This window comes from Fistularia commersonii, chromosome 5 (genome assembly GCF_037954325.1).
Source record: "Fistularia commersonii isolate RoL2024-O1a breed Wild chromosome 5, RoL_Fcom_v1.0, whole genome shotgun sequence".
Lineage (NCBI taxonomy): Eukaryota > Metazoa > Chordata > Actinopteri > Syngnathiformes > Fistulariidae > Fistularia > Fistularia commersonii.
In genome coordinates, this window is record NC_141288.1 from 7,826,561 (window position 1) to 7,848,122 (window position 21,562).

At 40.3% G+C, this 21,562-nt stretch overlaps 1 protein-coding gene across 1 annotated transcript in view; it reads left to right on the forward strand.

Annotated features, from left to right (window-relative positions):
• Positions 1 to 1,169: 1,169 nt before the first annotated feature.
• Positions 1,170 to 21,562, forward strand: part of utp20 (UTP20 small subunit processome component) — a 41,314-nt gene continuing 20,921 nt past the window's right edge. The window contains exons 1-27 of the mRNA XM_086146675.1: positions 1,170 to 1,332; positions 1,720 to 1,800; positions 1,915 to 1,981; positions 2,058 to 2,190; positions 2,293 to 2,481; positions 2,773 to 2,854; positions 2,970 to 3,107; positions 5,375 to 5,530; positions 8,997 to 9,149; positions 9,233 to 9,367; positions 9,503 to 9,580; positions 9,717 to 9,895; positions 9,991 to 10,155; positions 10,342 to 10,430; positions 14,403 to 14,508; positions 15,615 to 15,765; positions 15,976 to 16,038; positions 16,120 to 16,287; positions 17,339 to 17,415; positions 17,606 to 17,685; positions 17,833 to 18,079; positions 18,182 to 18,376; positions 19,399 to 19,489; positions 19,629 to 19,714; positions 20,164 to 20,286; positions 20,544 to 20,716; positions 21,099 to 21,307. Of these exons, the coding sequence (XP_086002801.1) occupies positions 1,282 to 1,332; positions 1,720 to 1,800; positions 1,915 to 1,981; positions 2,058 to 2,190; positions 2,293 to 2,481; positions 2,773 to 2,854; positions 2,970 to 3,107; positions 5,375 to 5,530; positions 8,997 to 9,149; positions 9,233 to 9,367; positions 9,503 to 9,580; positions 9,717 to 9,895; positions 9,991 to 10,155; positions 10,342 to 10,430; positions 14,403 to 14,508; positions 15,615 to 15,765; positions 15,976 to 16,038; positions 16,120 to 16,287; positions 17,339 to 17,415; positions 17,606 to 17,685; positions 17,833 to 18,079; positions 18,182 to 18,376; positions 19,399 to 19,489; positions 19,629 to 19,714; positions 20,164 to 20,286; positions 20,544 to 20,716; positions 21,099 to 21,307 (3,465 nt within the window). The 5' untranslated portion in view covers positions 1,170 to 1,281. The remainder of the gene's footprint in view (positions 1,333 to 1,719; positions 1,801 to 1,914; positions 1,982 to 2,057; positions 2,191 to 2,292; positions 2,482 to 2,772; positions 2,855 to 2,969; positions 3,108 to 5,374; positions 5,531 to 8,996; positions 9,150 to 9,232; positions 9,368 to 9,502; positions 9,581 to 9,716; positions 9,896 to 9,990; positions 10,156 to 10,341; positions 10,431 to 14,402; positions 14,509 to 15,614; positions 15,766 to 15,975; positions 16,039 to 16,119; positions 16,288 to 17,338; positions 17,416 to 17,605; positions 17,686 to 17,832; positions 18,080 to 18,181; positions 18,377 to 19,398; positions 19,490 to 19,628; positions 19,715 to 20,163; positions 20,287 to 20,543; positions 20,717 to 21,098; positions 21,308 to 21,562) is intronic.

The following is a 21,562-nucleotide window of genomic DNA, read 5'->3' on the forward strand; positions in this document are numbered from 1 at the left end:
TTCACAAATGCTGACTTCTGCTCTCAGTCTAGTTTCCACTACTCTTTCCCATAACTTCATTGTATGGCTCATCAACTTTATCCCTCTATAGTTGCCACAATTCTGCACATCCCCTTTATTCTTAAAAATAGGCACCATCACACTTTGTCTCCATTCTTCAGGCATCTTCTCACTCTCTAAGATCCTGTTGAATAATCTGGTCAGGAAAAAAACGCTGCCTCTCCTAGACACTTCCACACCTCCACGGGTATATCATCAGGACCAACTGCTTTTCCACTCTTCATCCTCTTCAATGCCTTCCTCACTTCACTTTTACTAATTTGTGCTACTTTGTGGTCTACAATAGTCCCCTCTTCTACCCTTGCCTCTCTTTCATTTTCCACATTCATCAGCTCTTCAAAGTACTCTTTCCATCTTCCCATCACTCTTCTAGCATCAGTCAATACATCTCCCTCTCTGTCCTTAATCACCCGGACCTGTTGTACATCCTTTCCATCTTTATATCTCTGTTTCGCCAACCTGTATAGATCATTCTCATCCTCCTTACTATCCAACCAAGCATACAAGCCATCGTACGCCCTTTGTTTTGCCTTTGCTACCTCTATCTTTACCTTTCGCCGCATCTCTCTAAACTCATGTCTGTTCTCTTCAGTCCTCTCAGTATCCCACTTCTTCTTTGCTAACCTCTTTCTCTGTATCCACTCCTGCACTTCCTCATTCCACCACCAAGTCTCCTTATCTACTTTCCTTCCAGATGACAGATACCTACAGATACCTCTCCTAGACACTTTCCCACCTCCACAGGTATATCATCAGGACCAGCTGCCATTCTACTCTTGCCTTCCTCACTTCACTTTTGCTAATCTCTGCTATTTTGCGGTCTACAATAGTCACCTCTTCTACAATTGCCTCTTTCATTTTCCACATTTATCAGCTCTTCAAAGTTCTCTTTCTTCCCATCACTCTTCGAGCATCTGTCAATACATTTCCCTCTCTATGTTTAATCACCCGGACTCATACAGCCGTTGCGTTTGCGAACGACACATCACTTATCACTACTAGAACAATGGTTTCGAAATTGTTTCTTATTCAAACCACCTCCACCCATGACGTCAACAGCAGTTCCCATAATGCTTTGTTTAAAATGGCAGCGCCGTGTTTAAGCCATGTGACTATCAGGTTGTTTGCACAATAAAAACGGAACAGAACACTTTCTGAATCCAAACTTTTTGGAAAAACCTTGGAATACCATCGAGCTTAAAAGCACCTTCTGATTCAAAGATGAAGATCAAATCCAAGTCTTCGCATCACAAATCCGAGAACACCTACAGGGTAAGAGTCAAGACTTAATGCATGCTGTTCTTGGGGACCCCTCCATAAAGTAATCCGATATTACGAGTGTAGCAATAATTTTAGTTTCCGATAACACAGAACGAAATCTCATGCAAGTGTATATCTCATCAACGATGAGATATACACGTAGAGCATATAAATCAAGCCAAATAACATAAGGCTGCTAGCATTAGCGGGCATGTTCAATGCTGTAGTCATGTATCAAGTCCACAAAAAAATGCCACATTTTTAGCAATATGACGTTTTCTTGTTGAATTGAGTTGTATATGTTATGCATTTGTGTTTTGAAATGCAACACTTTGTCAGAGTCAGTAATCGCCTCATTTTGAAAACCGTATCAAAACATTCTCCATATTTCTCCATCAGTTTCTCACTTTTGCTGAAAGACTTTCACACGTCAATATCGATGTCATTCACCGTATTGATAGGACTGGATCATATACCGAGGTAAATGCTCTCAGCAAATCCTTTCGTGAATATAAAAAAAGTTCTCGGGTTACTTGTGATTTTCCTCATCATTAATGATACATGGTAACATGATACTGTTCGTTTTGAATCTAGGAAGTTGACACCTATTTCTCAGATGGACTGACAAAATGGAGGGACCTCAACTTGACCAAAGATTTTAGTATGTATAAACATTTTTAAAGTAAAACCATGTCTGAATTGCAAGAATGTTTACCATAAAATGTGTTCCTTTCCAGCTACTTTTTTGAAAGAAGTATCCAACAAATGTCAGTCCTTCAACATGCTGGTCTTCCATCAGACGTTGATAGTGGAGAGCCTGAAAACACACTTGGCAGTCAAGGACAGTTTGGCCTACCAACCTCTGTTGGAGTGAGTGCAGTGAATTTATTTCAATCAGCCGTTGATGTGTATTTGAATATGTGCATCATGAAGAAACTTTCTGAAGTAACTCCAATTGTCTAATCTTTTCAGCCTAGTGGTGCACCTGGCCAGAGACTTACAGACTGACTTCTACCCCCATTTCCCTGACTTCTTCATTCTGATCACCTCCCTGCTAGACACAAAGGACACAGAGTTGCTGGAGTGGGCTTTCACTAGCCTGTCCTATCTTTACAAATACCTCTGGCGGCTCATGGTGAAAGACATGACAAACATCTACAGGTATAGACAGCTGTAATAATCATAAAATATCAAATATTGCCAAGAAATACAGCCAAGCACATTGTCTCTTGAATGCACATCTGATGATGTTTAATTGATGCTCAGTGTTTTTGGTTGCCAAAGACTTATCATATTTATCTGGTATTTTTACTTTTACCTTTGATGTAGCACATATAATATTGGGTGGTTAATATGTATTGAAATCTTTAGTCCTTAATATTTGTATCAACTTAAAACATTCTGTATTGCTATTAAAAACACTGCATTTGGGACTTCCTCTTTCCACTTCAGTTTATACAGCTCACTGTTGGCACACAAGAGGGACCATATCCGCAAGTTTGCTGCAGAGAGTTTCTCCTTCCTGATGAGAAAGGTATATGATTTTTACATGATCACCAAAAAAACATGCCTTTTGCTGGATTTTTAATGCCTGCACTGATACACATATAACATTCTGTCCTTAATTCCTTTACCATTGCATCCCATAGGTTTCAGATCTCAACACCCTCCTGATGCATATTTTCTCAGACCTCCAGCAGCATCCCACTAAGGTGGAGGGAGTTGGTCAGCTGCTGTTTGAGATGTGCAAAGGAGTCCGCCACATGTTCCATTCCTGCACTGCAACTGTGAGTTTCATGTCTGTGTTAGATTTTTGTCGATTGAGCACCCAGTTCACATATGGAATGGAATAGAAAGTCTTGATGGTCCCGGCTGGGAAATTCTTGTGTGAATTTGAACAAGCAGCTGCAAGACAAAGAAACAGCAAACTAGCCGTTGGAAATGTTGAAAATAAATATGTGAAGAAAGATTCATCACATTTCTTAGAGGAGGGCAAGAAAGAAATGCTATTTTGACTTGTGATTGGTGCTATAAAGTGCAACTGCATGACGCAAGAAAAGATTTCCTGTATCTGTCTGCTGACAGTGGAGCGGCAGCAGTCTCTTGTAGATGATGCTCCACTGTCAGTCAAGTGTGTTATGGAGAGGGTGCTCAGGTTTATCCATAATGGATAACTTTGCACAGTGTCCTAATCTCCCCTGCAGTCACAAAGGTCTCCAGCCTGAGACCAATCACAGAGCCAGTCTTTAAAATTATTATTTGCATTGGTGTTGCTGGCTCTGATGCAGCTTTCCCAGCAGACAGCACCAAAGAAAAGGGAACTTGCCACAAGAGACTGGTAGATCTCCAGCATCCTGCTGCACTCTTTGAAGGATCTTAGCTTCCCTATGAAATGGTCTGCTCATCTTCTTCTTGCCACATCAATTGTGTATCTTCAGTCTAACCTGTTGCTGATCCTGACCCCAAGGTACTTGTATTCTTTATCCAGCTCCTGTGTCCCCCAATTCGCAATGGCTGTAAAGGTGCCCTCCTCTCTCTGAAGTCAATCACCATCTCCCTTGCCTTGCTAACGTTCAGCCTCAGGTGAATCAAAGCAGTCCACCACAGAGAGTTACCTCCTATCGGTGCCCTGTACTCATCTCCCTTTCTTATACTCCCAGAAAAACTGCTGAATCCTCATTAAATTTCTGTTGGTGACATGACTGTCACCAATCAGTGTTTTATTGAAAGCAGTGTATGGGGTGAACAGGGAAGGACAAGGTGCTTCTGTGCCACCTACCGAGACAGCCTGTCTGCTGGGTAATCAGTAATCCAGGAGACAACAGTTGTAACCAAAAGTTCCTAGATAGATGCCTGTGCTGCTCCCAGCCTGCGGATGTTGTTGAGCAAGACGCTGAACCCTCTACTGCTCCCACATGCTGCTTAGAGGTTGCCCTCTGCCCATTTTTCATCCATGGTGTGTTAAATGCTAGAGATAATGTTTGCTGATGTTGCGCTGTGTGTACAATTGAATGTGGAAAAATACAGATTTCATCTTGTTACAGTATAAAGAGGAGAAAATGAGCTGCACTGGAAAGTGAGAGGAAGGAGTTTAGGTCATTCGGGCAGAGGGGTTGTGTGGACTTCTTGATGTGTTGGATGGATAACAGACAGTTAGCTGAACCTTCAGAGAAACAGTTTAGCATCTTTGCTGTCTCCAGGCAACTAGACAGCTGGCTGTTTTTTTCACCTTAATTCAGCAATGTGGTTCATTCCTGCCCATACATCCTTCATGTTGTACTGCTGTCCTCCATCCTCCTGCTTCAGTTGCCCTTAAAGGTCATAGGCATGTTCCTTAGTTCAGTCAGTCAATGTCCTCCCCATTTGGCTCACACAATCATCAGATCTGATTTTGATCTGCTCTTCCACTGGGAGGAAGGGTTGTGGTACTGTATGCATCACTGGCATTTGTGTACAAGAGATCCAATGTTTCCATGTTCCATTGACCCTGGGTTGGGCAGTCAACATACTGGTGGAAAGTTGGCAGTTATTTGTTCAGTGAAGTATGGTTAAAATCCCTGCTGATAATCATATAACTTTGGGTGCTGAGTCTGTAGATTATTAGTGATGGCTGTGATGACATCACAGCCCACAGCTGCATCACCCAACAACAAGCTGTTCAATGTCCAGGCTACAGAGCCTATGTTTCTTCCTTCGCTACTCCCTGCACTGTTCCTCAATAGCAAATGGTAGCATAAGTAACAAAACAACTGTGACAAACGTTGCAAAACTTAGTCCTGTCATTGTATTGTGCTTTCTGTCAAACAAAGTAGGCAAAAAAAGATAAATATGATAGACTCATTGAAAGACAAAAATTAGACAGATGCAACAAGAGCAGATATATGAAGAATCTATGGTCCAAAGATTAATTACAGTTCAAATAAAATGGATGGAGGGTATGCACTTGTGTGAGAAATGTATAACCTTAAATTTAAGTCAAATGAGAAATAGCGCTTGATGGATATCAGCCATTAATCTTGAATTGTTATTGAAGGTTCTCTGGTTGTGTCTGCAGGCTCTGCCAATAGCTTTGCAAAAGCTTGGGCCAACAACAACCCCTGGGATGTCTCTTCCCTGGGACTCTGTAAGGGATGCACTGGATCACTCTGCCCAGGCTGCACTAGAATATGTGGAGAAAGAACATTTTCTGGTTTTTTGGGAGTCCCTACAGGTAGGTCTGTTAGCTAAACAGAAGTTATTGATAAAGCATCAAAAATAGATTTGACCAACACATTTTTATGATTTCAACAGCAAAGGTGCAGCTCTTTCTACACATGTACCAAAATGTGTGCCTCAGGCCAATTTAAAGGGATCTATTGTATTTCAACGGTTCTCAACAAACAGTTCTTTTGTGAAAGAGCAGTAGTAGATAATCAAATCCTCATCCAATCAATGTAGAAATATTACCATAGAATTAGTAATATAAAGACAAATTCAGTGTTAAATTGAATATTGCAGAAGTATGTCTCTTAGCCTTGGTTTAAGCTGTGTGGCCAATTTGCTTAGACTCATTTGGACATTTAATGTTTCTTCAGACAGTTTGCAAATGTTCTAAATTGAAACAATGATTGTTTTATGTCTAAAATATCAAATTTAAAATGTAAGTATTCAAATACAAGTAATGGAAAACTAAACTCAACTACAAAGGTTAAAAAAGAATGATGGTATTCATACCATGGTACTTAGTGGCACTCATAATTTTAGTCAGCTTAATAAAGGAATGAACTACAGTTAGTTAATGGCAGGAAGTGGGGCTACAAAGGCAGTGATTCGCCTCATGGAGTCTCAAAGCTCTGTCATGGAAGTATGTTATATATTCGATGATACCGTATTTTCCGCACTATAAGTCGCCCCAGCCAAAAAATGCATATTGAAGAAGAAATAAGATTAACTTTATTGATCTCCATAGTTGAAATTCCTTTGTCGCAGCAGCGTAGCAGTTATGTCAAAAATAAATCTGAATATAGATATAGACAGTTAGACAGAAGATAGCTAGACAGCAGGGAGAACAACAGCAACCTCAGGGATAAAAATTGTCAACATAATGGGACAGTAAGAGTGATAGACAATCAGAACCAAACAACAATATAAATATAGTGACAATAGCAATTAGAAGAATAAAATAAATACACAAAAATAGACTGGATGCATGCAGGCTGGGACCAACAAGAATATGAAAGACAGCAGAGTTAGGGTATGACATGTGAATGGGTAGTGGAAAAAAAACATGTTGCATTTTTGGGGGGAAATTTATTTGATAAAATCAGAGACCAAGAACAGACATTCCTGTTGAAAGGCATGTTACAGTTTGAGTGTGTTACAGCAGAGATATCTGAGCGAATGTGCACAACAGTGACATGTTGCTGATTAAACCTCTTCATTAGAACAATTAAGTAACAGGGACTCCACTTTTCTGTCTCAGCCCTTTCTCTCCTCCCACCCCGCCCCCTCGCTCTCTCATCCCAAAACACATTCACAGCCAGTAGGAAATAAAAGGACTCTGAACATTTATCTAAACAGTCCCACAGGGTGTTATGATAGTAATAACAATAGAATAGAGAACAGGCCGAACAGGTGTCTGGAATGTTAACATATTAACAGCTATTCAGATAACTATAGCATAAACAAAATGGCATAACAAGTTAACCAAACTCTTGATCTCACTCCAAATCACTAGAGCCATTGAATTTTCCATCCTTTGTGTCACTTCTGAGCAACTCCGCCAACTCTGGAGGTAGATAGCGGGCCACTTCCTCTTCTGCGTGGCTTTTTTAGGAAATCTTTGTCCTAGCTCTGAAAGAAAGATGGTTGCGTAGCATGAAGCGGTAACACCATAATCCCATAAGTCATTTACCGTATTTTCCGCACCAAAGGGTGTACCGGATTATAAGGCGCATCTTCAATTAATGGCCTCTTAAAAAAAAAAATCATATATAAACGCAAAGAATTATAAGGCACATATAATAGAAGCTACAGTAGTGGCTGGGATTGCGTTATGCATCCACTAAATGGAGCTGCGCTAAAGGGTATACCAACAAAACGGAGAAGTCAGTCAAACTTTATTAATAGAAAATGAAAATGCACGCTTCATGCAGTCATATATCCCAGCATGCACGCGCTTTACGTCCACTTCCGTACCATTGATTCGTTAATGTTGAATTCTCTCGCTGCTGCTCTATTCCTGTGTTCTACTGCGTGACTGATTGCCTTGAGTTTGAACTCAGTGTTGTAAGCATGTCTCTTGAAAGGTGCCATTCTCTGGTCTTTATACACACACAAGTGTTGTGGAACTGGAATTTCCCTTTACTGTTTTTACTGGGACTACTTCGGCGATGCACACACACACACACACACAAATGGACATGAAAATGCATGCTTTGCGCAGTCATATATCCCAGCATGCACCGCGCACCACTTCTACAGGAGAAAATGGAGTCGTCTGCTTCCTGAAGTTGCAAGACCTCTTTTGGCTCGATATTGATCCACATATAAGGCGCAGTGCATTATAAGGTGCACTGACGTTTTTTCAGAATATTAAAGGCTTTTAGGTGTGCCCTATAGTGCGGAAAATAAGGTATATTCATCGCCTTGGCAACTACCTGGCTGTGGAGATGTTGACCAGCCTTTCCCAGCAGCTTGTTGTTCAAGCACCCATTTGTGAACTTTTTCCTCTAGCTGTGGCCATCTAGCTTTTAGCCTGTGATTAGCTTTTCTCTTCTTCATTGTGGTTTGAGTATCCTCTGCTTGATAACCAGCTGCACATTTCACTACTTGCAGCTTGTAATCTGCAAAATATGATTTTCTTTTTGGGGGCATTTTTGTTCAGTCTTTCTCAGTTGTCTTTATAAGTTGTTTACATTTTACATTTTCTGTGGTACAGAGTAATGGGAGTAACAGCTACTGGCACACAAGCCTAGAGCACACTCTTGCGGCTGTCAGTGTGAAAATAACGAACATGTGAAATGACCATATATATTTTATATTTTAATATAGAAGTTGCACTTAGTGTAAGTCGAAGACCAGCCAATCCATGAAAAAAAAGCGTGGCTTATAGTCCGAAAAATACAGCAATTGGTAACAAGTGTTTTTTTTCATTACCGTCAATACACAATTACATCATAATTGAATCTGCATTACTGGTTCATCACTGGTTCTTAATATAATACCAGCAATGATGTAGATACACTGAGAAAAACTCAATGTATTCAATATGTAAACTGTCTGCAACAGGCACAATTTTATTTTTCTACAGATTTGCCAATATGGGTGGCATTGCCTCACAGCGAAACAATTCCTTGTTCAGTTCAGACTACGGGCTTTCTGTGTTGAGTTTGCTTATTCTCCCTGTGTGTATGTGGATTTCCTATGGGTTCTTCGGTTTCCTCCAACAATTCAAAAACATGTAATAGATTAATTGGAGACCCTAATTTGCCCATATATGTGAATGGTTGTTTCTGGTGATAATTTTGTAATCTGGGGCGTATCCTACCTCTCGCCAAATGGCAGCTGGATAGGCTCCTGCGACCCTGAGGATAAGATAATCAAATTAATTTGCCACTAGTGTAATTTTGAAAATAATTTTTTTGGTATTTTTTCTTATTTTGCCTTGAGTGATGTTTATGTTCCTGAAACCACAGGCCAGTGCAGCAGAGCTCCTTGGTGTCATTGAGTCAAAAGGAAATGAGGCAGAACAAGCAACAGAACAGTTAGAGAGGCTATTGTTCATCCTACAAACCCTGGTATCCCACAGGAATGGCTCTAAGATTTCAAATCCAGAGTCTGTCTGCAAGGTAAGAGGAGAATGTGTCTGAAATCTAGTTAAAGTCCAAAAGAACTGTCTTGTCCTGGTCTTAATCTCTCCTTTTTAATGCAGACAGTTCTCTCACTGATTCAGAGCTCAGCTCTCTGTACTTCCTGTTACCGGCTCCTTCTTCAGATCACATCCTCCCTAATCCTCGGGGAGAACATCACCCTGCCTAAAGGCCTGATTAATGACATGGTTCAGAAGGTGTGTGTGTGTATTTCATGTATGTATGGAATTGACTTTAAGTGTGAAAAAGACAAGTGTTGTCGTTTATCTATTTTTAATCAAGGCGAAAAGTAAATGTTCTTTCAAGGCTTTCATCATGGTGCTTCCTTCTAGATTTTTGGCAGTACTGTGGGGAGAGATCTCATTATTGAGTTTACCAAGGAGATGTTCACCATGAAACAGTTTGAACAGGTCAGTTGTGCAGCAGCAGCAGCATTGTCCATGTTGTCAAGTGACAATTAAGATCTCCCTCTTTTGAGGTCTGTCTGTGCAAATTTCTTCATTTTTAAATGCTTGTAACACCTCTCGTTTGTCTTATATTCTTCAGCTCTTTCTACCCAGCCTATTGCGCTTCACTGAACAGTTGTTCAACTGCGGTGATTCCCTGTCTCGCAACTGTAGCCTCGAGGTCCTGGTCAGTCTGATCCTGGTCAAAGCCCCACCTCCAACTGATGGCTCCATGGCCTTTGAAACATACCCGTTACTCTTCACAGGACAGAGCACACGGTAAAATTCTAAACTGTCACAAATTCTGCCATTGGCGTTAATTAATCTTGGAATCTTGAAAAATCTTGAGCTGTCCTTATTTTCTTCTGTTGCAGAGAGATTAGTGTAGAGGAAAGGGCACAGGAAGGCAAGAGGATGCCTGAGCACTCAGCAGTGCCAGAACAAGTCCTGTCATTGATCAAAATTGATGATATGCAAGAGCAGTCAATCCCTGATCTGTCCTTGCCTTGGAGTTCTCTGGTGCTGCTTCCACATCTCAGGTAACTTGGAAAGATGGACACATTAAAGATGATTACACACATTGATCAAAGAAGGAATTTTATCAACGCAAAAGCTGTACTTTTCTATATTGAATGAGCTGCATGAACTGGTTTTGTTTTTGAAACTATTGTAAAATCTGACCAGCATAAGTATATAGTCATTTACTTTCTTATTTATCTTTTCAGGCCTCTTGCTTCTGCTACTGTCGTTCATCTTGTTGCGGGTTTCTTAACCCGTGTGTTGGTTGAAATAGAGAATGAAAAACTGGGAAGAGGTAATTTTCTTTTTGCTATTTTTTTCATGATATGTAAATTGTGGGCTGATCCTGATTCTACTAAAGTTTTCCTTAAGGTTCCTGTACAGCAGAGGTGTCAAAGTCATTTCACATTTTGGGCCACATATGGCCTAGGTAGATGTCAAGTGGGCCAGACCATTAAAATTATTGTTTAAAAAAAAAAAAAAAAATCATAAGCTGCACCGCATTAGAAGGCGCATATAAAAGCTACAGTGGTGGCTGGGGTTGCGTTATGCATCCACTAAATGGAGCTGCGCTAAAGGGACTACCAACAAAACAGTCAGAGAAGTCAGTCAAACTTTTAATAGAATACAAACCAATGTACTGACAACTGCGTTCAGTCCCAAAACAAGTTAGTGCATTCACAATATGGTACTGTACGTACCTGTAGCTCTTACTGGTATTTGCGCCACCTTCATTGAAAACAATGTATTTCCTACTCCATTCGTCACAGTTCAAAGCGTTTCACAAAACGAAAGCTCCAAGAAGGACTGCCTCTAAATTCATTGATGTTAAATTTACGTGCTAGTGCTGTTGTCTTCATTCGAAAAGTGACCATGGTGACACTTCTACTTGCTACTCTCTGTTCAACAATCCACTGTTCAAGTTTGTCATGTTGCTTCCTCCACTTCCGTACCATTGATTCGTTAATGTTGGTCGCTGCTGCTCCATTCCCGTGTTCTACTACGTGACTGATCGCCTCTAGTTTAAACTCTGCGTTGTGCATGTGTCTCTTGAAAGGTGCCATTTTGTGATCTTCATGCACACACACACACACACGTAAATGAAAATGCACGCTTCATGCAGTCATATATCCCAGCATGCACGTGCTATACGTCTTCTACGGGACAAAAAGGGGTTGGCGGCTGCTTCCTGTAGTTGCAAGACCTCTTGTGGCTCGATATTGATCCATATGTAAGGCACACTGTTTGTTTTTGAGAACATTAAAGGCCTTTAGGTGTGTCTTATAGTAAGGTATTTAAATTTCAACATGGCAGAGAAGTATGTTAGACTGGTGCAGGACATGTATGCTAGCTGTGAGACACTGGTACGGTGTGCTGTAGGGGTAACAGAGAAGTTCAAGGTGGAGGTGGGACTCCATCAGGGATCAGCTCTGAGCCCCTTCTTGTGCGCAATGGTGATGGGCAGGCTGACAGATGAGGTTAGACAGGAATCCCCATGGACCATGATGTTTGCGGATGACATTGTGATCTGTAGTGAGAGCAGACAACAGGTAGAGGAAAATCTAGAGAGGTGGAGGTATGCTCTGGAAAGGAGAGGAATGAAAGTTAGTCGCAGCAAGACAGAATATATGTGTGTGAACGAGAGGAACTCGGGTGGAGCGGTGAGGCTACAGGGAGTGGAGATCAAGAAGCTGGAGGATTTCAGGTACTTAGGGTCAACAGTCCAGAGCAACGGAGAGTGCGGAAAAGAGGTGAAGAGACGGGTCCAAGCAGGTTGGAATGGGTGGAGAAAAGTGTCAGGGGTACTATGTGATAGAAGACTTTCAGCCAGAATAAAAGGAAAGGTGTACAAGACAGTGGTGAGACCAGCGATGATGTATGGACTAGAAACTGTTACAATGACCAAAAGACAGCAGACAGAACTAGAGGTTGCAGAGATGAAGATGTTGAGGTTCACTTTGGGAGTGACCAGGATGGATAGGATCAGGAATGAGTCCATCAGAGGAACAGCACATGTTCGATGTTTTGGAGAGAAGGTCAGAGAAGCCAGACTGAGATGGTTCGGTCATGTACAGAGAAGAGATAGTGAATATATTGGGAGACGGATGCTGGAAATGGAGCTGCCAGGCAAGAGGTCTCGAGGAAGACCAAAGAGAAGATTTATGGACGTAGTGAGAGAGGATATGAAGGCAGTTGGTGTAAGAGAGGAAGATACAGAGAATAGGGTTAGATGGAGAAAGTTGACTCGCTGTGGCGACCCTTGACGGGAAAAGCCAAAAGAAGAAGAAGAAGAAGACCATTTCATGGAAATATTATCTCATTTTGAATTTTGATGGCACCTACATACAGTGGGACGAACAAGTATTTGATACACTGCTGATTTTTCAGCCACTTGCAAAGGATGTAGAGGTCTGTAATTTTTATCATATGTACTCTGCAACTGTTACAGAATCCAAAACAAAAATCCAGATGGTATGATTAGTAATTAATTTGCATTTGATTGCATTACATAAGTATTTGATCTCCTACCAACCAGTAGGAATTGCAGCTTTCACAGACCTATAAGTTCTTCTTTAAAAACACCTCCTGTTCTCCACTCATTACCTCTATTGACTGCACCAGTTTGAACTCCTTACCTGTATAAAAGACACATGTCCACACACTCAATCAAAAAAACTCCCACCTCTCCATAATCGCCAAGACCAGAGAGCTATGGATTTTGACACCAGAGGTAAAATCGTAGACCTACACACGGCTGGGATGCAGTACAGGACAATAGGCAAGCAATAGGCAAGCAGCTTGGTGAGAAGGCAACAACTGTTGGCACAATTATTATTAAATGGAGTATGTTCAATAGGACGGTCAAACGCCCTTGGTCTGGTGCTCCATGCAAGATCTCACCTCGCAGGGCATCAATGATCATGAGGAAGGTGAGGATCAGCCCAGAACTACACGGCTAGACCTGGTTAACGAACTGAAGAGAGCTAGGGCCACAGTCTCAAGAAAGCCAGGAGTAACACACACTGCCATCATGGATCATTATCCTGCAGCACACACTAGGTCCCCCCTGCTCAAGCCAGCACCTATCCAGGCCTGTGTGAAGTTTGCCAATGACCATCTGGATGATCCAAAGGAGGAAGGAAAGAAGATCATTTGGTCTGATGAGAAAAAAATAGAGCTTTTTGGTCTAAATTCCACTTGCCATGTTTGGAGGAAGACGGATGAGTACAACCCCAAGAACACAATCCCAACTGTGAAGCATGGAGGTGGAAACACCATTCTTTGGGGATGATTTCTGCAAAGGGGACAGGATGACTGCACCTTATTGAGAGGAGGATGAATGGGGCCATGTATTGCAAGATCTTGGCCAACAACCTCCTTCCCTCAGTAAAAGCCTTGAAGATGAGTCGTGGCTGGGTCTTCCAGCATGACAACAACCCAAAACACACAGCCAGGGCAACTGAGGAGTGGCTCCCTAAGAAGCACCTCAAGGTCCTAGAGTGGCCTGGCCAGTCTCGAGACCTGAACCCAGTAGAAAATCTTTGGAGGGAGCTGAAAGTCCATATTGCTCAGCAACGGCCTCGAAAACCTGAAGGATTTGGAGAAGATCTGTATTAACCAGTGGGCCATACAGTGTGTGCAAATCTGATCAAGAACTACATGAAACGTCTGATCTCTGTAATTGCCAACAAAGGGTTCTGTACCAAATATTAAGTTGTTCTTTCTGATGTATCAAATGAAAAGCAAATTAATAACTTACAAATAATAAAATGTGTTCCTTCATTTTTGGTTTAGATTCCATCACTCACAGGTGAGGAGTACCTATGATTAAAATTACAGACCTCTACATGCTTTGCAAATGGGAAGAGCTGAAAGATCAGCGGTGTATCAAATACTTGTTTGCCCCACTGTATTGCTAATGTGTACAATTGTATTGGATTACCAGTTGTTATTTGACAAACATTCTTACAGATGTTTTTGACTTGAGACAGTTATATTTCCAGCCTATTCATGCCCATGCACCAAGTTTTTTAAGGTGTTATGCAGGCATCAAATTCATAAATCGATAATTTATTTCGTGAAATGTTAATGTCTCAGTTTCAACAGCTGATTTTTGTGTGCGTTCTATTGGGAATAAAATGTTTTTTTTATTTTAGAATGTGACTGTCTGTCTGTCATGGTTTGTACAATAAAATCACTTTTCTAGATGTGGTTTTAGTGACGACTTCAACCTTTATCTCCTGTTCCCATCTCTGTTTATCTTCAGCTGGTCTGTTTGTTGCCAGGCAGGCCCTCAGCTGCCTCCTCACTCTAGACCCTTCCATCGACCCGTGCCCATTGGTCACTGTGAACAATGTTACCTCAGTTCTAAGGTTAGTGTATACTTGTATTTTGACGGAGTTAACTCTCCTCCTCTCAGGAGTCTCTTTCCCCTGGGCTCACTACAGCAAATCATCCTTGTAACTTCCATCTCTGCTTCCTGTCTTCTCAATGCCATGGTCTAAACCATACAACCTTGCTGGTCACGTCAGTCTTATACACCTTGCCAACGATTCTTGCTAATACACGTATTCACATGTACTCTGTAACATTGCTGTCAGTTAGACCCCTGTCACTCACACTTAGTCTGTCTTGCCGTTGCTAACCTTACTCCTCTTCTTTCCAGGGAATACCTCGGTCTTTCTAAATTTCCTCCTCGCTTCTCTCACTAAAGATTACAATGTCATTTGCAAACAACAAGATCCATGAAGATTTCTGTTTCACTTCCTTGGTATGCCTGCCCATAAATGTTGGACTCAGTCCCTGATTGAGTCCCACTTCCTCTGTCACACACGTCACTACTGTCTTACAGCTTTCTTACATGTTCTATACCACTCTAACACACTTCTACACTTCTATGCAACTACAGGCTTCCTCATAAAGTACTACAGTTCTTTTAGAACCATGTCATAGTTTTTCTTGATCTACAAAGATGCAACGCAGATTCCTCTGACCTTATCTGCATTTCTCACATGCTGCAAGTAAAAACTACGTCTGCAGTACTCCTTGTTATAAAGCAAAACTTCTTCCCTCTTCAACTTTCCCTTTTGGGGTCGCCACAGCGAATCAACCATTTCCATCTAACCTCATAAGACCAAACATCTGCTCACAAATGCTCACCGCTGCCCTCAGTGTACCTTCCACTACTGATTCCCAAAACTTAGTTGAATGGCTCAACTTTATTACTCTACAGTTACCACAATTCTGCAAATCTCCTTTGTTCTTAAAAAAATCTGCACTTGCATACACCTCCATTACCGGCCATCCTCTTACTTTTAAGCTCCTGTCGAACCACCAAATCAAAAACTACTGTCACCTCCCTGAGACACTGAATGGTCTTTGTTAGCCTGGGCCCTGACCTATACAGTATGAAAATCACAGGTTCAGTCATCTCCTGCTGTCACTAATGCATTGAATTCATGACCCTTTGTCCTTACAGGAAATTTCCCACAGATCTATCAGCACTGCTTTTTGGAGATATCTACTACACTCACCTGTCACTCAGTGGGGCTTCAGAGCACCTTTCTCACGGTGCACTGCAAGAGATTTACCCCATTCTCCACAAAAACCTCTCCTCCAATATATCTACGGTATTCTCACCATTACAGCAGTACCTCATTATTTCTAATTTATATAATTCTTAATAACTCGCTTACTTCCAAGAAAGGAAACTTCAAATTAACAATCAGAGAAATAAATATTGTCTAGCTGGTACTGTATTGTTTTTCATTTTTTTACAAAAACTGAAATTAAATTAACAACAAATGAAAAAATATCACTGCATTTTATTGATATTTCAGATCCGCATGCTGACTCTTCGAATCCTTTCACACTTTAATCCAGACCTTCTGGGTCAGACTGAGGTATGATTTTAGTTTAGGTCGTAGTAAACTTGATCATATTTGTTTTCGAGAAAAGATACACATTTTTTCTTTTCTATCCAGTCTGAGGAGAATCTGGAGGTCCAATCAGTGTTTGCAGTGTGCCTACAGACAGAGCTTGTGCCAGCTACAGTTCAGGACTACAGAGAGAAGCTGCTTTACCTGCGGAAGCTGCGACAAGACCTGGTGCAGAAAAGCTTGCCAAATGAGCCAAACGGCACCTTTCAGCAGGTAGAAAGGTTGATGTTAAGATATGTTGTTTACAATGAATTAATAATTTTAAGTATGCAAAAGAAAATTAGCAATATAGGAAAAACAATTACCAAATTAGAAGTTTTTTTTTCCAATATCATGCCGGCTATAAAGTCATTGCTGATATCAGCACATAATCACACATTAGACTTTATGTTCTGGGAATATTTTGTAGACTTTTAAGAATTTTGGCAAGTCTTGCATCTAGATCTTTATTTATTTGTATTTTTATGCTGTCAGCCCTTGCAGAGTTAGTGGTCATACATTAATACCAAGAATTTACGAACAAAGAAAGCTTCATCTCATCCATTTATTCCTGATAATAGCAGGATTCTTCAATCTTTATCAGAAGCATTCTTCAATACAGAGATATTACAAATCTTGACTATGGCAAATGTAGCTTTATTTATAATCACAGTGTGAGCCATTTTCCCCATCTCTAAATTTTGAATAGATCTTCAGGATCTTGGTTTTCACTAAATAAGTACAAAATGGAATGCATTATTTGTCAGTCCATCGAGAATTTTTTTTTTTTCAAAGAATACAGACTTTAAATATTGCACATGTACTAGATATAAATTGGAATACTATGACACTCGATAGTTCACTATGTTTGGTCTTCCAGTGTTAATGTAGAGCTTGGGAGTGACTGGAATAAGTCTTAACAACCTCAATCTTCTGTATGTAGCTAAATAAGCCAATTATTTTACATACACACATCCACACAGCTACTTCATAAGGTTTACTTATATAATCCTTTGTGATATTATACTATTGGTTAATGTCACAAAGGTATAGAATTATAATGAAAGTTGAAGTTTCCAAATACCCAGTGAAAATGCTTTTTTTTTCTCCCCATATCGTCATTCAAGATGCACATGGTAACAAACTGTCCAAGAAATGATTTTAACTGCGTTTTGCAATTTTAGATTATGCACAATGAGAAAATTCAGCAGAAGATAAAAGAAACTGGTGGAAATGTAAAAGAAACTGCACACTAAATACAAGTTGTCACTTGGGTTTCTTTCAGGTACCTCTGCGGTATTTAATTGCGATGCTGTTCATCAATTTCCGGCCACTGTGGGACCCTGTAATTGAACTTCTAGAGTAAGTGTAGGATTCATCCAGATGAAATGTGAAATGGTCGATGGATATAGATTCAAGTTTAATTTGCAGAGTAAGATATATAATTAAACCCTACATGTCATTTTCCTGTGGAATTTCGAAGTTAAAGAAATTCTAATCAATGTTCTTAAGTTTGTATGACAAAAATAAAAGGTGAGAATCCTATTTGTAGGAGCCATGCCAGAGGGATGGATAATGAAGTCTTCTGGATTGTCCTCCATGAACAACTGGAGTTGGTAGCTGGAAAAGCTGGTAGGATTATATGTGCCATTGTTGTTTGTTATGGAGCAATGACATAAAACATTCAGAGTTAGACAAAAATAATGGTTTTTGTTATGTCTGACTGAAAGAAATATGCAAAAGTACCAGGTGGCAAGTATTTATCTCTCTGGATTATAGAGAAAAAACTTCAAAACGATGTGGAAGAGGGAAAGGTCAACCTTCAAGATGAGCATGGATGTGATGTCATTGAAAGTGGGGAAGTGGGGGTCCTGTTCCTGCTGCAGCTGAAGACAACCTTTGACCCCACTGAAAGGACAGACTTTGCTAACTTTCGCAGCCTACTGTGGCATGCTATGGCCCAGTTTCCTGACAGGGTGGAGCCCCGCAGTCGGGAGCTGAGCCTACTACTACTCAGATTTGTCAGGTAAGTATTTGAGCACTGACATAAAAGCCATTTCTGAACAATTGATTGCGCTACATGGTATGTATGATTTTATGTGTTATATATTTTGTTTACTTTTTTCAGCAATGAATTTTACCCCTCTGACCCACTGGTGGCACCCACTCAGGACCTGAGGAAACAGATTGACGCTAGCCAGGATGAGTCTCCTGAACCTGCAATGGAAGATGAGGAAAGGGAGGACGAGCAGGACGAGCAGGACGAGCAGGAGGAGGAAGGCCAACAGCATAAGAAGGCAGCATCGAGGAGAGCTGTTGCCAAGTAATGGGGAATTATGCATGCAAAATGGCATTTGTTTTTAGAGTCTGGTTCCTAACTGCAACACACAGACCTCTAGTGTTGGTGTAAAAAAAAAAAAGGGGGGGAGGGAGGATTGTTATTTTAGCACATTCACTTGTCATTGCCAGGCAACAATATTGTGTTTTGATTTGTCTTTACCAGGACTTGCTTTGAATTGCATTTTACTTTGTCATGAGTTTTAAGAGTGAGAGAGTTGTAATAATGTAAATTTGATGGCTGATGTGGGCTACAGATTCCTATTGCTCGATTAAAATAAACAAAGGTATCTCTTGTGGGGTAGTTGTCCAGTCCCCAGCTACAAGAGAGAAGGAAACTGCATTATTTTCCTATAAAGATCAAAGGTTGGGTTTCTGCAGGTCGAAGTGTAACAAGTCATTACATAGATTTAGCAAAAATTAAGGCCTAACCTATCATTAAAATGCCTTAAATTCAATGTCTAGAGGCATTAGAATTTAAATACACTAGATGCGGGGAAAAGCATTATTTGCCGTTTATTTTGAATGGGCTTTATAAACAATCAATAATTTTGATTGGAATAGTGAGGTGATAGGTGATGATTTATGGTGATTGAGAAGTGGAAGGCTATTGCTTATGGCCAGTGTTCTGCATGAAGTTCCAGCTCCAGAGTTGCACCAAAAAAGAAACAAAAATAAATGTAAAATTTTTTATTTGATTTTTTTATTTAAAAAATGAATAGATGATAATAATAATGATAACAATAATAAATAAAAATGCAAATAAATACACTGATAATCTTACACAGATCTGAGTCCTTGTGATTCTTTAGTTATATTGCCACTCAGAAGCGTCATATGTGCCTATCTACTACTGTGCAAAATCTGTTCCAAATCTAAATGATTGGCATTAAAAAGCATAACATTTCATTAGCTAATACCTGCAGAAACCATGATAATGAATTGCAATGAACAATGAAGATGTAAAAAAGCCATTTCTTATGTTTTAATATTTGATTTGTCCTACAGACAGCTGATAAGTCATTTGAAGGTATTTGCCAAATTCACCAATCCACGCTCCCTTTACATGGAGAGAACCCTATATGAACTTTACAATCAGGTAACCCAAAAGCTTCATATGCATGAACAATTACACTTTATTACACAAAGACATTGAACTGTCTTGTAGGTAATAGAATAAAAAGAGATGCTTTGCACTCCTTAGCCAACTTTGCCTACATATCTCTATAACTCTGCAGCTGCTCTGCCATCGGGACCAGAAGATTCAACAAATGGCACTTGAGTGTGTTCTCACATACAAGGACCCCAGCATAGTACCATACAAGTAAGAAACTAAATATGCTGCCTTATCAATCGAGCAAATTTTCCTCCTTTTTTTAATCACCGAGGTCATTGTCAGTGTTTTGCTCTCCATTATGCCTCAACTCTTCATTACTCTTTGGAATGTCTACCTTAGCACTGAGTCTGAATGTCAATGAAACTTTGACTGTCTCTATTTACTGTATCTTTTGCTAAGCTGCTGACAGATACGAAAGTCAAGGACATTTTCATTTCATATGATTGTGTTGGACTCCTTTTTTGGCACCAGGCATGCAACTTATCTGGATGCAGTATAGCGATTGATTCATTGTTCAGACTGGGATTGTTGTGTGCCTTTTTGTCACACGAACTACAAATTTACACTGTTATGTCCTTCATCAATGCAAATTGTAAAACAAAAAAACTATCCGGAGTCATTTTGACGTGTGTGCCTTTGTCTCTGTGTGTATTCAGGGGGAATCTCGAGAGTCTACTGAATGACAAAAACTTCAAGGAAGAAATTGTCCATTTTAACATTTCAGAGGAGGGAGTGATTGATTCTTCCCACAGAGAAAGACTTATCCCATTGCTAATGAGGTACACTGTGTTCATATTCCCACCAAATCTAAAGCCATAGCCAGGAGGCAAGAGCCTACAATCTCCCAATCTAATTCAAGTAAAAGAGTCAGTGTTTTTCAAAGTATATAAAACTCTAAACTGGCAGGGAACCATACAGGGCAAGTATTGATTGTGGGAGGAGAAATACTACAACTTTATTGTGATTTAAAACAATTTTTTTTTTTTTACAGGTTTGATTTCTCTGACTTGTCCTGTTTTTGTCACACTTATCACAGGATCCTGTTTGGCCGCCTGCGTTCTAAAGGAGGCAGTAAGTTTCAGGGAAAGGCCAGCGCTGCTACACGCACCTCGATCATCTTACGTTTCCTAGCTGGCTGCAAGGCTGAGGAGCTGCAAATATTCATAAACCTGCTACTGGAGCCTGTCGCCCACTACAACCAAGGTGAAGGTACGAATGGAACATTGAAATACTGTCTTTTAGGTTTAAAGATTATTGTATTCTTTCACTCGAAGCAATGAAACTAAAGTAAATATACTTTTTTTTTAAACGCTAACATGCATACTTGAAATATTCTTTGACTTAGTTTTCTGTTTGTGCCCTTTCTCTCTCACTTTTTGTTCATAGGAATTCATTTTGCACACCTCGTTTTCATAGTTCAACACTTTTACTTTTTGCGTATTATCATATTCATTATGTAGGTATGTATATTATTTAGGTGATTAAAAATCAAGAAAAAGTACTCAAATACAATTGTTGCTACCTGCTACCATAAATGCAGAATTTCAGCATCAGCATGTCCTTTATACCTCTTATCTTTCCATATCATCAGGTTCTTGTTTGACAGCAGTGGAGCAAGCATTGGCTGAGACAGACATCGGTGCTGTACTGCCACTGGGCCGCCAGCATAGCTTGCTGAATATTATAAATGTGGTCATCGAGAAACTGGGCCATCTCATCCACATGTACCTGCCCAAGATTCTACAGATCCTGCTTTGTGTCACTGCTTCAGTATCCACCATCTTGGACAAAAGGGATCAGGTAGCCTAATTTATTTATTTTTTTATTTCCCCATTAGGAATGGACTTAATGTAATAGTTGCTAGATGAAGCATAAACCTTGAATTGGACAAAGTACATATTCAGAAAGTCTGTTTCCAAGAGAAGTTACTGTTCTCGTGGGGAATACAGTATCACATTTAGTGCTGTAACTTCGCAGCAGAAGGTCTGTGGCTATTTGTGGAGATTACATATTCTTTTGCTTTTTCCTCTGGGCTTTCTGGTTTCCTACTAGAGT